General features: G+C 43.4%; 1 protein-coding gene across 6 annotated transcripts in view; it reads left to right on the top strand.

The window, feature by feature from the left end:
* Positions 1–16,017, top strand: part of FBXL2 (F-box and leucine rich repeat protein 2) — a 144,714-nt gene that overhangs the window by 75,674 nt on the left and 53,023 nt on the right. For 4 of the 6 annotated variants that reach the window (XR_007772333.1, XR_007772334.1, XR_007772332.1 and 1 more), the window contains exons 5-6: positions 12,087–12,181; positions 15,940–16,008. Coding sequence is in view for 3 of the 6 variants with exons in the window: in XM_050938029.1 (XP_050793986.1) it covers positions 12,087–12,181; positions 15,940–16,008 (164 nt within the window). In the remaining 3 variants the exon portion in view is untranslated. Of the gene's footprint in view, positions 1–12,086; positions 12,182–14,278; positions 16,009–16,017 lie in introns of those variants that run through there. The other 2 variants (XM_050938031.1, XM_050938030.1) reach the window with 2 other exon arrangements.

The following is a 16,017-nucleotide window of genomic DNA, read 5'->3' on the forward strand; positions in this document are numbered from 1 at the left end:
TGTAACATGGTTTCACCTATAATGCGGTAAGATTTTTTGGTTCCTGAGGGTGTCATAACTATAAAGGGAAGGGTGACAGCCCTCCTGTGCCCAATTCTATAATATCCCTCCTGGCCAGAGACACCAAAATCCTTTTACCAGTAAAGGGTTAAGAAGCTCACGTAACCTGGCTGACACCTGACCCAAAGGACCAATAAGAGGACAAGATACTTTCAAATCTTGGTGGGGGGAAGGCTTTTGTTTGTATGCTCTTTGTTTTGGTGGTTGTTCGCTCTTGGGACTAAGAGGGACCGGACATCAATCCATGCTCTCCAAATCTTTCTGAACAAGTCTCTCATATTTCAAACTTGTAAGTAACAGCCAGGCAAGGCATGTTAGTTTTATCTTTGTTTCCTCAACTTGTAAATGTTCCTTTTGCTAGAGGGTTTACCTCTGTTTGCTGTAACTTTGAACTTAAGGCTAGAGGGGGTTCCTCTGGCCTCTTTGAATCTATTACCCTGTAAAGTTATTTTCCATCCTGATTTTACAGAGATGATTTTTACCTTTCTTTTTTTAATTAAAAGCTGCCTTTTTAAGAACCTGATTGATTTTTCTTTTTTTTAAGATCCAAGGGGGTTGGATCTGGACTCACCTGGAATTGGTGGGGGAAAAGGAGGAGGAATGGTTAATTTCTCCTTGTTTTAAGATCCAAGGGTTTGCACCGATGTTCACCAGGAACTTTGTGGAGAAGTCTCTCAAGGCTACCCAGGGAAGGGTTATAGTACTTGGGAGGGAGATAGAGTTTCCCAAATGACTCATAAATAATTTGAGTGGTGGCAGCAAAACCAAATCTAAGCTGGTAGTTAAGCTTAGAGGTTCTCATGGAGGTCCCCACATCTGTACCCTAGAGTTCAGAGTGGGGAAGGAACCTTGACACAAGGACAGCGTTATATCAAGGTAGAGATGTAATTGTATTTGGCTCACTTTTTACCTTGGAATTGTATCTGAGTTTTGATCTTCAGCTAAGTGACAAATAATCTATTTTGGTTTAAGTAATTCATGTGCACACATTGTTCACAAAAGGTATGGGATTGACGTGATTCTATGATACTGACGTGGAGACTCAAGACTTCTGTTCATAGAACAGGTATCATACAGACAGTACTGGATTATTATGCTTTTGTTTTGGGACATACGTTTTTCATATGCTATAATTTTTCTAATTCTTTGATTAGACAGTGAATTTGTAGCATAGCCTATGTGCTACAAGGCGGTATTGTGTTCTTGATGTGTCCTGGGACAACCATGTTATAATCTGATCCCAGGATATGGTTGATTTTCAGTATAGATTGTCCCTTTATCATTTAGATTTAAAACAATACAGTGGCTGCTATACTTTGAATTTGAGCTCAATAGTAATTTAAACTTACCTTTTAATTAATTTATTTACTGTTTATCTAAGGCACACTAAAAAACTTTTAAAAAGTAGTTTTAATATAATATTAAACAGACACTCACCCAGACCCAGTGATCTCATAAGAAAAAATAGAGCTCTTTTGATGTCTTTCCATCTCAAAACAGCATCTTTTTGGATTACTATGTTTGAGGACCACAGATTGTAAAGTCCCTGTAGACACGATCTTTTGCTCAGCATGACTTCACAATATGCCCTTGTTGTCACCATATACCATCATATCAAACGTTACCGAAGACTTATTCTGCCATAGGGTTAAGACGATACACTGTTTTGTAATGTATAAAACAAATATACGTATTGGTCTTGTATACACAATACCGGAAAAAAAATGGACTGCCTTACCTTTATAAGCAGACTGCTGTCTTAGGGATTTATCAATCTTATGCAAAGTGTGTGTGCTGGGATGTAGTGCCGAATGTTAGCGGCGATGGTGAGGGAATTGCACTTTGCTGATCTCATAAACAAAGACCAGGAAAAAAGTACATTTAAACTACTAAAGCACCAAAATACCTCATGTTTTATTCAGGGCCTTTAATTCTTAATACTGAAACTGCCTGTCAGTTTTTAAATACATTTGCAGACAGTGGTGGATTAGTCACTGGGTCAACAGGGCCCATATCCAGGGGCCTCGACCAACTGAGGGCTCCGGAAGAATGGGTGCTCCCGCACGCAGACCCACTGCCTGCCTGGTGCTCCTGCCGGGGAGTGTGGGGAAGCTCCCTGTGCCCCAACCCTGCTCCCCAACGGAGGGGCTGCAGGCAGAAGGGGTTGAGAGGGGCCTCACAAAAGCTTAATCCACCACTGTTTGCAGATCACCTCTAAGTGAGCAGCATAGTCTTTAAAAGAAGCCTTAATTCATCCTCCAAGCTTGTGCCAAGCAAATTGACTGAAACTGTGGAAAAGAATAGAATTATCAGACACACAGCTGAACACGATATGTTGGGGAAGAGTCAACCCAGCTTTTGTAAAGGGAAATCATGCTTCACCAATCTATTAGAATTCTTTGACCTCCGTGACTTCAGCCCACGGCGTCTGGGAGCTACAAAGCCCCCCGCTGCCTGTGGTGGCTGGGAATTGTGGGGGCTTCAAGCTCCCAGCTGCAGCAGGTAGGTGGGTTGCCTCAGGAGCTCGCAGGCAGCGGAGGTGCCCTGAAGCTCAGAGCTGCCATGGGCAGCGGGTCCCCCAATTTTTCTTTATTGCCTGTGACCTGTCCGTTACTTTTACTAAAAATATGCATGACAAAATCTTAGCCGTACTCATAAATAAGGATACATTTTAGTCACAGATATTTTCAGTAAAAGTCATGGACAGATCACAGACAGTAAACAAAAATTCATGGCCCGTGACCTGTCCATGACTTGTACTATATACCCCAACTAAAACTTGGGCTTGGGGCAGCGCTCCGGGAGCTCCACAGGTTTTGGAGTAGGAGGCCCATAACCACCAGCTGGTGCCGGGGTGAGGTTGAGGGGCAGCAGCATGTGGCCCAGGGCCCCTATCCAGCTCAATGCAGCTCCCTGGAAGCGGGCAGCATGTCCCTACAGCTCCTATAGGGAGGGAAGGCTAGGGGGGCTCCGTGTGCAGCCCCTGCCACAAGTGCCGTCTCCGCAGCTTCCATTGGCCGGGAACTGCAGCCAATGGGAGCTGCAGGGGCGGTGCCTGCAGGTAGGGGCAGCCTGCAGTGCCCCCTGGCCCCTCCGCCTAGGAGTTGCAGGGATATGCTGGCCAATTCTGGGGAGCCTCCCCAAGGTAAGCATTGCCCTGAACCCCTACCCCAGCCCTGAGCCCCCTCCCACAGCCAAACTGCTGCTGCTGGCCCAGGGACTTCCTGAGCCCCAGAGCCAGCCACACTGGCTGCTGCAGAAGTCACAGAGGTCATGGAAATTCATGGAATCCATGATCTTTGTGACAGACATGCAGCCTTACTCATAAATGTTCTGGAAAAGGGCGTAAATAGGGAGGTGGCAAAGTTTGCAGACAGTACAAAATTACTCCAGATAATGCAGTATTGGTGTAGCTGTATTGTTCCCAGTATATTAGAGAGGGAAGATGGATGAGGTAATACCTTTTATTGGACCACCTTTTATTTTGTTGGTGAGAGAAACAAGCTTTCAAACTTAGGCCAGGTCCACACTACAGCGTTAAATCGATTTAACGCTGTACTCGTCCACACTACAAGGCACTTAAAATCGATTTTAAGGGGTCTTAAAATCGATTTCTGTACTCCAGCTAAACGAAAGGAGTAACCCTAAAATTGATATTACAAAATTGATTTAGGGCTAGTGTGGACGGAAATCGAAGTTAATGGCCTCCGGGAGGTATCCCACAGTGCACCAGTGGCCGCTCTGGACAGGTAAAGGAACTCTACTGCACTGGCCAGGTACACAGGAAAAGCCCTGGGAACTTTTGAATTGCATTTCCTGTTTGGCCAGCGTGGAGCTCTCAGCAGCACAGGTAACAATGCAGTCTCCTAAGAATAGGGAAAGAGCTCCAGCGTGGAACACACAGGAGTTATTGGATCTGATCGCTGTATGGGGAGAAGATTCTGTGCTATCAGAACTGCGTTCCAGTAGACGAAATGAAAAAACTTTTGAAAAAATTTCTAATGCCATGAGGCAGAGAGGCCATAGCAGGGACTCGGTGCAGTGCAGAGTTAAAGTGAAGGAACTCAGACAAGCGTACCAGAAAGCCAAAGCAGCAAATGGCAGATCCGGATCTGAGCCAAAAACATGCCACTTCTACGCGGAGCTGCATGCAATTTTAGGGGGCTGCGCCACGACAAGCCCCCCTTTGTCTGTGGATTCCGAGGTGGGGGTAGTAAACTCAGCCATTGCTGATGATTCTGCGGAGGGTGAAGATGAGGAGGAGGAAGAGGAGGACGAGATGGCAGAGACCACACAGCACTCCATTCTCCCCAACAGCCAGGAGCTTTTTCTCACCCAGACAGAATTACCCTCCCAGCCCTCCCAAGCCACTAGCCCAGACAATGAAGCCATGGAAGCAACCTCTGGTGAGTGTACTTTTTTAAATATAAAACATAGTTTAAAAGCAAGCGTTTTTTAATGATTGATTTGCCATGAGGGCTTGCATGCATTAGCTGGCATTAAAGTTACTGGAAAAGTCTGTTAACATGTCTGGGGATGGAGCGGAAATCCTCCAGGGACATCTCTATGAAGCACTCCTTGTAGGTACCCCAAAAGCCTTTTCAGAAGGTTTCTGGGCTGGGCAGCCTTATTCCATCCACCATGGTATGAAACTTTACCACGCCATGCCTGGAGCACTAATCGGGTATCATTGCATGACAAAGCCTAGCTGCGTATGGTCCCGGGGATTGCTGGCATTCAAGAAGCATAATTTCTTTTTCTCTGTCTGTAATCCTCAGGAGAGTGATATCGTTCATGGTCACCTGGTAAAAAGTAATGTATTTTATTAAGGGGACAGAGATGACCATTCCTACGGTGATGCTTTCCTGCGGCTTACAAGAAATCCTTCCCTTGCAGTTAGCCATGCAGGGGGAAGGGAAAAAGCAGCCCATTCCTATGGGGAGGTGTCTGTAATGGCGCTGACCTTTTTAGCATTTGGGCAGCAGGAATTTTCGCTGCTAATTGTCAAGGGAGGGTGGGGAAGGGGGAGGGGGTAAGGTTTCAGTGACTTGCCATTACAGCAGACATGCAGAGTGGGGGGGAAAACCATTCACAATTTTCCTCTAGTGTTTAACCTTTCTGATGGCATAAGAAAAGAAGCAAAAGATGTGCTTTTTAGCAGTTTGGCTGCCCAGCATGACTTTTACCTGCTAATAGCCATGGGTGGGGCGAAAGGAGGAGGTTGTACGGTTAACTGCCATTAGATGTATGCCTTACCATGTCCGCCTGCAAGCTGATTTGTAATCCCCGGACCTGCGTCTGTGTTGATCTGTCACACCACATCCGCAAGCACTAAATACTAAAAGAATCCAAAGGCGACCTTGTAGTGAAGTGACATGTGCTACGTACGGTGAATAGTGTAGTTCACTGTGAAAGAGTATAACCATTGTTCTGTGAAATGTATCTCTTATGATCCTTCTATCACTCTTTTCCCCCACTCATGCAGCTGCACATTTTTCAAGCCTCCCTACTCCAGTCCGAAGGATAGGTCAGATAAGGAGGCTGAGGAAGAAGAGAACACGGGAGGAGATGTTCACAGAAATAATGGCAGTAACCCGCAGTGAAAGAGCTCATCTGGGGGAGTGGAAAGACGTGGTAGCAAAGTACAGGAAAGCTGCCAGTGAACATGAGGACAGGAGGGACGCTCGAGACGAGGTGTGGCGGCAGGAAGATCAGCGGTGGCGGAATGGAACGCTGGAGCTGCTGTGCGATCAAACTGACATCCTCCGAAGTCTGGTGGAAGAGCTGCGGGGTCACAGAGTGCCACTCCAGCCCATGTTTAACCTCCCTCAGTACTCACCCTGTCCCATATCTTCCACACCCAGACATGTAAGAATGCGTGGGGGATGGCTTTCTGCACCTGCCCACTCCACCCCCGTGGACAGTCCAACCAAAAGGCTGTCATTACATTGAAATGTCCTTAATGGCCTTTTTCTTCCCTCCTATACTCCTCCCAGACCACTTCCGGGGTACCTTTTTATTTCTCTTACTCTTCTTATAATGACATGCTATTCAAAGCAAGTGGGAGGGTGGGTTGGTTACAGGGAATGACTTTATTTCCATAAGCAAGCTGTTAGGGAAGGGTGGAGGGTAGCTTGCTTGCAGCAGGAGTCAATACGGGGGGGGGAGGTTCATGAAGAGGAAAGAAACACAGCAGTCACACCGTACCCTGGCCCATGATGAAACTTGTTTTCAAGGCTTCCTTAATGGCCTTTTTCTTCCCTCCCATCCTCCTCCAAAACCACTACCGGTGTACCTTGTTATTTCTCTGTAATCTTATTTTTAATTACATGCTTTTTAAAGCAAGAGGGAGGGTGGGTTGCTTACAGGGACTGACTTTTAATTAAGAATACAAGGTTTTTAAAAGATAGTAACTTTATTTCCATAAGCAAGCTGATAGGGAAGGGTGGAGGGTAGCTTGCTTGCAGCAGGAGTCAATACGGGGTGGGAGGTTCATGAAGGGGAAAGAAACACAGCAGTCACACCGTACCCTGGCCCATGATGAAACTCGTTTTCAAGGCTTCTCTGATGCGCACCGCTTCCTGGTGTGATCTTCTAATTGCCCTGGTGTCTGGCTGCACGTAAATCAGCAGCCAGGTGATTTGCCTCAGCCTCCCACCCCGCCATAAAGGTCTCCCCCTTACTCTCACAGAGATTGTGGAGCACACAGCAAGCAGCAATAACAAAGGGGACATTGGTTTGGCTGAGGTCTGAGCGAGTAAGTAAACTTCTCCAGCGACCTTTGAGATGCCCAAATGCACATTCTACCACCATTCTGCACTTGCTCAGCCTGTAGTTAAACAACTCCTGACCACTGTCCAGGCTGCCTGTGTATGGCTTCATGAGCCATGGCATCAAGGGGTAGGCTGAGTCCCCCAGGATAACTACAGGCATTTCAACATCCCCAACTGTAATTTTCTGGTCTGGGAAGTAAGTCCCTTGCTGCAGCCGTTTAAACAGAGTAGTGCTTCTGAAGACACGAGCGTCATGAACCCTTCCTGGCCATCCCACGTGCATGTTGGTGAAACGTCCCTTGTGATCCACCATTGCTTGCAGCACCATTGAAAAGTACCCCTTGCGGTTTATGTACTGGGTGCCCTGGTGCTCCGGTGCCAAGATAGGGATATGGGTTCCATCTATGGCCCCCCCACAGTTAGGGAATCCCATTGCAGCAAAGCCATCCACTATGACCTGCACTTTTCCCAGAGTCACAACCTTTCGTAGCAGCAGCTTAATGATTGCTTTGGCTACTTGCAACACAGCAGCCCCCACAGTAAATTTGCCCACTCTAAATTGATTCCCGACTGACCGGTAGCTGTCTGGCGTTGCAAGCTTCCAGAGGGCTATTGCCACTCGCTTCTCCACTGTGAGGGCTGCTCTCATCCTGGTTTTATGGCGTTTCAGGACAGGGGAAAGCAAGTCACAAAGTTCAAAGAAAGTGCTCTTATGCATGCGAAAGTTCCGCAGCCACTGCGAATCATCCCACACCTGCAAAACTATGCGGTCCCACCAGTTTGTGCTTGTTTCCCGGGCCCAAAATCGGCGAGCAATGGGTAGAACCTCCCCCATTACCATCAGGAGCTCCAAAGCGCGGGGGCCCGCGGTTTTGGAGAAATCAGTCTCCAGGTCCTCATCACTCTCGTCGCCGCGCTGCAGCCTCCTCTCCTGCGTTTGCTGTTCATGGTTCAGCATAGACAGCACGAGAATGCGTGAACTGTTTACAACGTCCACGATCAAGGTACTGATCAGACAAGGGTCCATGCTTGCTGTAAAATGGCGTTTGCTCACTTCACCCAGTAAAAAACGCGCGAAATGGCTGTCTGCTGCTTTCAGGAAAGGAGGGGGTGAGGCTGTACCCAGAACCACCCACGACAGTGATTTTTGCCCCATCAGGCACTGGGGTAGTAACCCATAATTCCAAGGGTCAGGGAACACTGCAGGAACTATGGGATAGGTACCCACAGTGCAACGCTCCGGAAATCGATGGACGCCTGGGACTATGGATGCACACCACCGACGTAATGTGCCCTATTGTGGATGCGTAAAATCGATTTTATAAACCCTGTTTTATAAAATCGATTTTACTAATATCGATTTTAATCTGTAGTGTGGACGTGGCCTTACACAGAACTCTTCTTCAGGTCTTGGAAACTGACTCAAAGTGTCACTGCCAAATACAAGTATTTGAACAGACTGTTTAGCATAAGCAGATAACGCACATTTCAAAGGGTCATTCAGGGTGAAGAGGCCTGTGAACACTCCTCCAGTTATAGGGAGGAAAGGAAAGGGAAGAGGAGAGAGACAGCTGGGGGTGGGGGTTGTTAGTGGGTTACAGTTTGTTGTAATACATTATAAATTCAGTGTCTCTATTCACTCAATGTTATGAATTTAAGCTCACAAGCTCATCTTTTGAAAACGTGCAAGTTTCTTTTGAGGATGAGGAGTGATAGGTCAGTACAGAGTGATCGCTTTATGAAAAGTGTTCACCCACAGATGACAATGTTTTGTCTTTTATCAATTTTCTGTGTGAGTTCATATGAGAGCATAGTGATTGTCTGGTCTCACCCACATGGTTGCTATTGGGACAGTTAGTGCCCTGGATAAGGTACACGAAATGCTTTGATGGGAATGTGTGGGACCCATGGATCTTGAAAGAGGTGTGTGTGTGTGTGTGTGTGTGTGTGTGTGTGTGTGTACTCACGGGGGATGTTGATCATTGTAGCTGTGGAGATATGTCTGCAGGTTTTGCATCTGTTGTTCTGGCAGGGTCTGGTGCCGCTTTGTTGATGTATCCTGCTCTGTGGGGAGCTTGCTTCTGATGATGAGCTTGGAGAGATTAGGGGTTGTTTGAAGGCCATACTTGATGTGGACCCCATCCTGAAAGAAAATCTTTCCTGAACCCCCTCTTCTGACCGGTTTACCTTAGAAAATAGACTAAGAGGGGATATGCTAGAGGTCTGTACAATTAGGAATGGTTTGGAGAAAGTGAATAAGGAAGTGTTATTTACCCCTTTACATACGCTCCCTCCAAAAAAAAAAAGGGGGGGGTCCCCCAATGAATTTAAAATACAGCAGGTTTAAAACCAAACATAAGGAAGTACTTCACACAACGCACAGTCAACCTATTGAACTCGTTTCCAGGGGATATTGTGAAGGCCAAAAGTTTAACAGGATTCAGAAAAGAATTAGAGAAGTTCATGAAGGGTATGTTCAATCAATGGCTATTAGCCTAGATGGTCAGGGATGCAATCCAATGTTGTGGGTGTCCCTAAACCTCTGACAGCCAGAAGGTTGGAGTGGTCAAAAAGGGATGGAATCACTAGATAATTGCTCTGTTCTGTTCATTCCTTCTGAAGCATCCGGGCATTGGCCACTGTTAAAAGATAAGATAGAGGATTAGATCGATTATTGATCTGACCCAGTGTGGTCATTCTGATGTTTTCTTGTCTAAGCTTTTGTGTATCCAGATTGGGTAGTTAGACACACCACATTTGTGCAGACAAATATAGTTTTTACATATGCAAGTTTAGTCATGAAAATTCATGTTCAAAATTTCAGGTAAATCTTTAGAATATATTTTAGAAAGTTTGTCCCACAAGGCATTAGTTATAGCTAGTCGTGTTAAAAATCATGTGGATATATTTAAATTTGTAGATCCATAATCTATGCTTTGTGTCCACTAATGAAGTGGGACTCTATTTCAAGAAGAACTATATGTTGGCTTTCTCTTATGTGAAAGATATTTTCAATACAGAATCAATAACTGATGCAACATAATTTTTAATAACTTTCATCCTGAGAAAAGAACAGGAGTACTTGTGGCACCTTAGAGACTAACAAATTTATTTCAGCAGAAGCTTTCGTGGGCTACAGCTCACTTCTTTGGATGCATCCTGAGGCAATTTTTAGTTTGAGGTTTATAATTCAATTATAATTAGAATTATATATATAATTATAATTCAATTTAAGCATCGTACACAATGAGCCCATTATGGCCCATTGGTTCACAACTCTGTGGCCAACCATGTGCTACTTAGTTGGTAATATTTTGAACATTCCTGAAACAATTGGCTTGGAAAATTTAGAATATATTTAATTTGTGCATCTTTTAATTTTAGATTAAATAATCTGAAATATTATTGTTCTGGAGCTTTTTCTTCAGTAATTACATTTTACATTTGGCATTTTTGCATTTTCATGGTTTATGTATCTACACTATATTCAGTTTATTTTGGTGATGTTTTTTCATCATTTTATTAGAGGTCATTAGCTTCAGTTAGGAAGCAGTTGTGACTAATCAGAGCCTAGCTTAAAAAATCACAGCATCTCAGGAAGTGTATTATCAATTTTAATTTGTCTTTTTTCTCTAGAAATAGTATAGAATTTAAACATTCTATTAGTTAACAGTGAGAAATGATGCCTCATAATAGAGCAAAATGTTTTCACATAACGTTAGCCAGTATGTTTGGATTAGCAGTGAATAGTAAATATTAAAAATACTGTATTTGGGGAAGTTGTGTGTTTGCCTGTATTTCAATATAACTTCCTTTCAAGATTGCGAAGGAACATAAAACCTCTGTGTATTTGATCTGCTCTAATTTTAAAATGTTCTGTTTTTAAAAATGTTTGCTTTTCTTGTGCACTTAAGTATACATTTGTTTAGTAAATAAAATGATCAGTTTTGTAATTATATTTATTTTTGCTTCTATAGTTTAATAAAGTTGTAATTGCTCCCTTAAAATTATTCCACTTTGTAAGTATTTAGCAAGGTGGTGGTGTGGCCAACCGTATAAAATGCTTCTGCTTTTTGGTATAAACTAATGCAGGAGTTCTGAAATTTCATTGCACCGCGACCCCCTTCTGACAACAAAAATTACTACCTGACCCCAGGAGAGGGGACCAAAGCCTGAGCCCGCCCAACCCGCATCACCCTGGGTGGGGGGCCAAAGCCGATGCTCAAGGGCTGCAGCCCCAGGCAGCTTTGTCCCCAGGCGGTGGAGCTTTGGCTTCAGCCCTGGACCCCAGCAAGTCTAACAGCAGCCCTGGCCCATTAAAACAGGGTCATGACCCACTTTGGGGTCCTGATCCACAGTTTGAGAACCGCTGAACTAATGTATTCCCCCCTCGTCTCGCCAAAAAAAAAAAAAAAAATCAGGGTGGAAGAGAAGGGTGTAATACCATAATTCTCCTTAAGGGGCATTTTTTTTAACAGTAATGCTATTTTCAGTCTGCATGTTGAATCATGCCATTCAGTTGAGAGACATAAATAAATAGTGTTCTGGAGCAAATGCCTGTAAGTTTAGAAATGCAGAGTGGTGTATAAAGTATGTGCATCTTTGAGGACTTAAACTTGTGCTTAATGGTAAGAATCAGATTTGGTAAACACAGATGTGAGCCCAATTGTTAAGCCAATCTAACTCCCGGAGTAGATGTGGCTAGGTCAATGGAAGGATTCTTCCATCGACCTAGCTACTGCCGCTTGGAAAGGCAGATTAGCTACAGTGAAAAAATTTCTCCTGTCGCTGTAGGAAACGTCTAATATGTGGCATTACAGGAGCACAGCTGCAGTGCTGTAGTGCCTGTAATGTAGACAAAGTCTTAAATATGTAATAACTCAGTGGGATGACTAAGGTGCACCAGTGTTTCCAGGACTGGGGTCTAAGTGTACGAGTATCTGTTTCAAAAAACTTTGTTTCAGCAATATATTACCATAGAGTTTTGCTGAAGCAAATAGTAGTTCTTTTCATCAGGTTGCCTGAAGGCTCAGTCCAGCACCACCGAAGTGAGCGGGAATTTGGCCATTTATTTCAATTGGAGTTGGTACAGATCTTCAGTGAGCAAGTACTTTTTTCCTTACGTACTTTAGAAATCTCCTTCTGGAGGAGGATGTCAGGGGTAGGGACTCAGCATTGAAATTTCATATTTGTTTAGAATATTAGGTGTGTCAAAACAACATTTATTAAAACTTAATTTTTATCTGGCTTAAGGGTCGTGTGGTGGAAAATATTTCCAAAAGGTGTGGTGGGTTCCTGAGACAGCTTAGTTTAAGAGGATGTCTTGGTGTTGGAGACTCTGCTTTGAAGTAAGTAATCTATCCACAACTTGATTTAGACATATTTGTACAAATCTTAATGACTTAATCTAGTCACTCAATGTGAATTCCAGTTTGGGCAGAGAATAGGTAATATTTTCTTGAAATGAATTAAGTAATGAGAACGGTGAGAGATCATTTTTAGTTTTCCCAGCTATTACTGATTTTGAATATTTTAAATGCTTGACAGTGGAACATATTTTTGCAGACTAGTTGTTTGCACCTAAAAAAAAAAAAATAAAAATTTTTTTTTGGTGTAAGTATTCAACAGATTTGCAGTGAACAGTTTATTTCTTCTCTTTTCATGACTAGTCTTAAAAGATAAACCATGTTTTCTCAATAGAAGCCTTGTTGCTTTTAAATAGCTAAGCCATATATAGAAGCAACCAAGTTTTCTTTTCAGCATTAAAAAAAAAAGTTGGCAAGAAACAATGCATTCTTTTTCAAAATTAAAAACCCATACTAGTAACAGAATTTCTTTATAAAGAGTAGGAGAAAAAAGCAAGAAACAAACAAATTTTCTGTTTCAAATAGAACATACTCTGCTTTGTAAAATAAAGTTAATGCTGGAATCAGTCAAAAATGTCCTATTTAAAATGAAAAATTATGTTGAAATCAATAAAAATATAAAACTTAGAACAAAGATCATGTAGGAACAAAACAACATCTTTTAAGGAAAAAAGCCATGTTTTATAAAAGGAAAGCGTGTTTTCCGGAGAGTAAAAAGGAAAGGAAAAAACCAGTTAAAACCAACTAACATTAATGTTCTCTATGAAGATGTCTGGAAACCTTTTTAATCTTTACAACTGTTTTTAAAACTGAATAACTTTTTATAATTTACTAAAATATTCTCAAGAGGAAACCTTAGTGTTTCCTTAGTTTTTTTTTTTTTTTTCTTCCAGTGAGAAGCTCTTGTCCTTCTGGAATAACTTATCTTACGTCAGTTATTTGCAGTATAACCTTGACATCTTAGTATGCTTCCATTTAGATGAGCAGTGAGGCCCACAGCATAGAAATGAGATGGGCTATAATTTCAGTTAAGAGCGCTTAAATAACCTCGCTGAGTCTCTTCACATCCTGAAGTTGATTTCATCTTTTTTCAAATGTTGGGATTTATTGAGAGAATCAGGTCCCTTACCATCCCTGCCCCCTTCCCTGTTATGAATACTAGCAGTGTTGACATTTATAACTGTTTATTTGTGGTTCAGATTACAGGCAGGTGCTGAAAAGATGTATACAGATAATTTAAACAGGTACACAGAATATTCATGAGCTCATTCAAGTAAATGATGCAAACAGGAAATAACATAGAGTTAGATGACATGGTTTACATGCTGGTGGCCTGTGTACACTACTGCTTCCACAGTGAGTGCCATTGGTGGAGCTGCACTGGTGACAGCAAGTAGTGGGAAAAAGCTGTAGCCTATATACGCTCCAATTATGGGTGGGATGATGTAGTCAAGAGAAAATCCAGTAAATAGTAAGTGGTCTAAGCTTTCTTTAGGGAAATAGTTAGGAAGATTGCTTTCATTTTCAAATAATTACTGTATATACTTGTTCATAAGCCGAATTTTTAAGTTAAAAAGGGAAGCACCAGAGGAGGGGGTCGGCTTATGAATTAGTATAGAGAGGGAGAGGTGGGACACAGCCCCTCCCCCCAACAGAGGGAGCAGGAAGAGGCAGTACAGCCAGCAGAGCCAGAAGGGAAGAGGCGGGGCCAGAGTCTGTCTGCTTCTGGCCACGCTGCTCTCCCCCCAGCCCCTGAAGTAGCTGCTGCTCCGGGGCTGGCAGGCTGCAGCCATGCCGCTCGGCCCCGCCCCCCAAAGCAGGCTGTGGCCCTGCCGTCCAGCCCGCCGGAGCAGGCTATGGCCGTGCCGCCTGGCCCAGACCACTGAAACATGCTGCGGCTGCTCCACCTGGTCTGGCCCGCCAGAGCAGGCTGCGGGCACGCTGCCCAGCCTGTTGGAGCAGCTCCAGCCAGGCTAGAGACATCCTCCCCTGGAAGGGATGGGATGGGGAGAGTGTGGGGGTCCTGGGTTAGGGGTGGGGTCATGTGGGGGGTGGTCACAGGGGCTGTCCCGGCCCATCAGGGTAAGCAGCTAGTGTGCCGGAACACTTTACTTAGATTTACCTCCGTGCCTGTGGACGCTCAAGGTAAACAAACCATCTTGGCCCTCCAACGGCTTATCCTGATGGCCTGGGAGCCAAAGTTTGCTGACCCCTGAATTATAGGGTCGATTTATGAACGGGTCATAATTTTTTTTCCATTTTTATGTATCCATCTTGGGGGGTTCGGTTTATAAACGAACTAATTTATGATCAAGTATATACGGTAATCTGAAATTACTTTTCTGTTTAACTGTCTTTCTGTGCTGTTCTGTTTTCAGATCTGCTTTCTCACCCCTTTTGTTTTACCATGCTTGTGTTAAAAATAATTCCCAGTCACCGAAAGAGATGTCAGATACATAAATATTGCTTGGTTGAGGTACCTGTATCAGAAAATCCACACATGGGTTTTGCAGGACACAGTTTTCCCAATAGGGTTTACTATTCCTACAGCTTATTGCAGAATGGAGAAAATGCTGAGAGTAATCAACAGATGTCTCATTTGTCTAATAAATGTAAGTTTCCCTCCAGTAAATACTTGAACTTTGGAATAGGCATTTTGAAGATTCAAGTGGAAACTATCAACCATATAACTACAAGCTGTTTCTTCTCTCCTCCCACCCCTTTGTTTTCAATTCACACTGGAGAGCCAGCAACTTGTTACCAGCTGAGTGTACAGTTGCATCTGTTAACGAAGGCAAAACTCCAGGCAAAGCTGTTTTTGTGTGTGTACCTCCAACTGTGCCCATAAACATTAATAAAGTTGGAGGAAACCTAGATATAAAAATACTGTTCTGAAATGCTGTGTAGCTGTACATTTTCTTTTCATCTGTGCAGCCTGATGAAGCCCTGGCTGGGATGATTTAGTTGGGGATTAGTCCTGCTTTGAGCAGGGGGTTGGACTAAATGACCTTCTGAGGTCCCTTCCAAACCTGATATTCTACGATTCTATGATATTTATGTATTTCCTCCAGGTAATTAGGGTAATGTTATATACAGGTTTTTAACATGATAGTGACAATAATCATCTTTACAATTCAGACCCAGCTGATGGCAGTACTTCATTCAGTTGCATATATTATAGCTCATGACCAAAGTATAGGCCTAGGGGACCTGCATGGATAGTCCAGTAGCTTTAGAGCCTCATCCTATAGCCTGCTGGGGACCTTCACTTCCCTTTGACTTAGGATGGATCGGCCCCTAATGTGGCCCATTTGAGGATTTAGTAATACAACAGAAAAATGAGTGAATCTCTGCCTAGTGGCTTAACTAGAGTCAAATATCCAAATGTGGTGATATTTGCTTTCTTCTGTTCCTATTAAAGTTTTGAGTTAATAGGTGTAAAGCAGGACAGATACAGGAGACAACAGAAGTAGACTTCTCCCTAAAATCAAGTTTGAGGGAAAATGGTTTTGCAAGTTAACAGAGACAAAAATTTACACAAGAACTCTGGCAAAAGAAAGAAGCAGCCCCTGTGACAATTGTGTCTGAAATTTACTTTGTGGTTACTTTGTGGCCCACATCTCAAGGTTGTTGGCTGTTTCTGTATATTGGATGAAGAGGTGGAGGGGAGGGTATGCTCTAGTGGCTGAATTATAACTTGCTCCATATAATATTTCATTAACTTTTTATTGCTGTTTTAGGACATTTGCACAGAACTGTAGAAATATTGAACATTTAAATCTAAATGGATGTACAAAAATTACTGACAGGTAGGTGAA

The sequence above is a fragment of the Gopherus flavomarginatus genome, chromosome 2, assembly GCF_025201925.1.
Source record: "Gopherus flavomarginatus isolate rGopFla2 chromosome 2, rGopFla2.mat.asm, whole genome shotgun sequence".
Lineage (NCBI taxonomy): Eukaryota > Metazoa > Chordata > Testudines > Testudinidae > Gopherus > Gopherus flavomarginatus.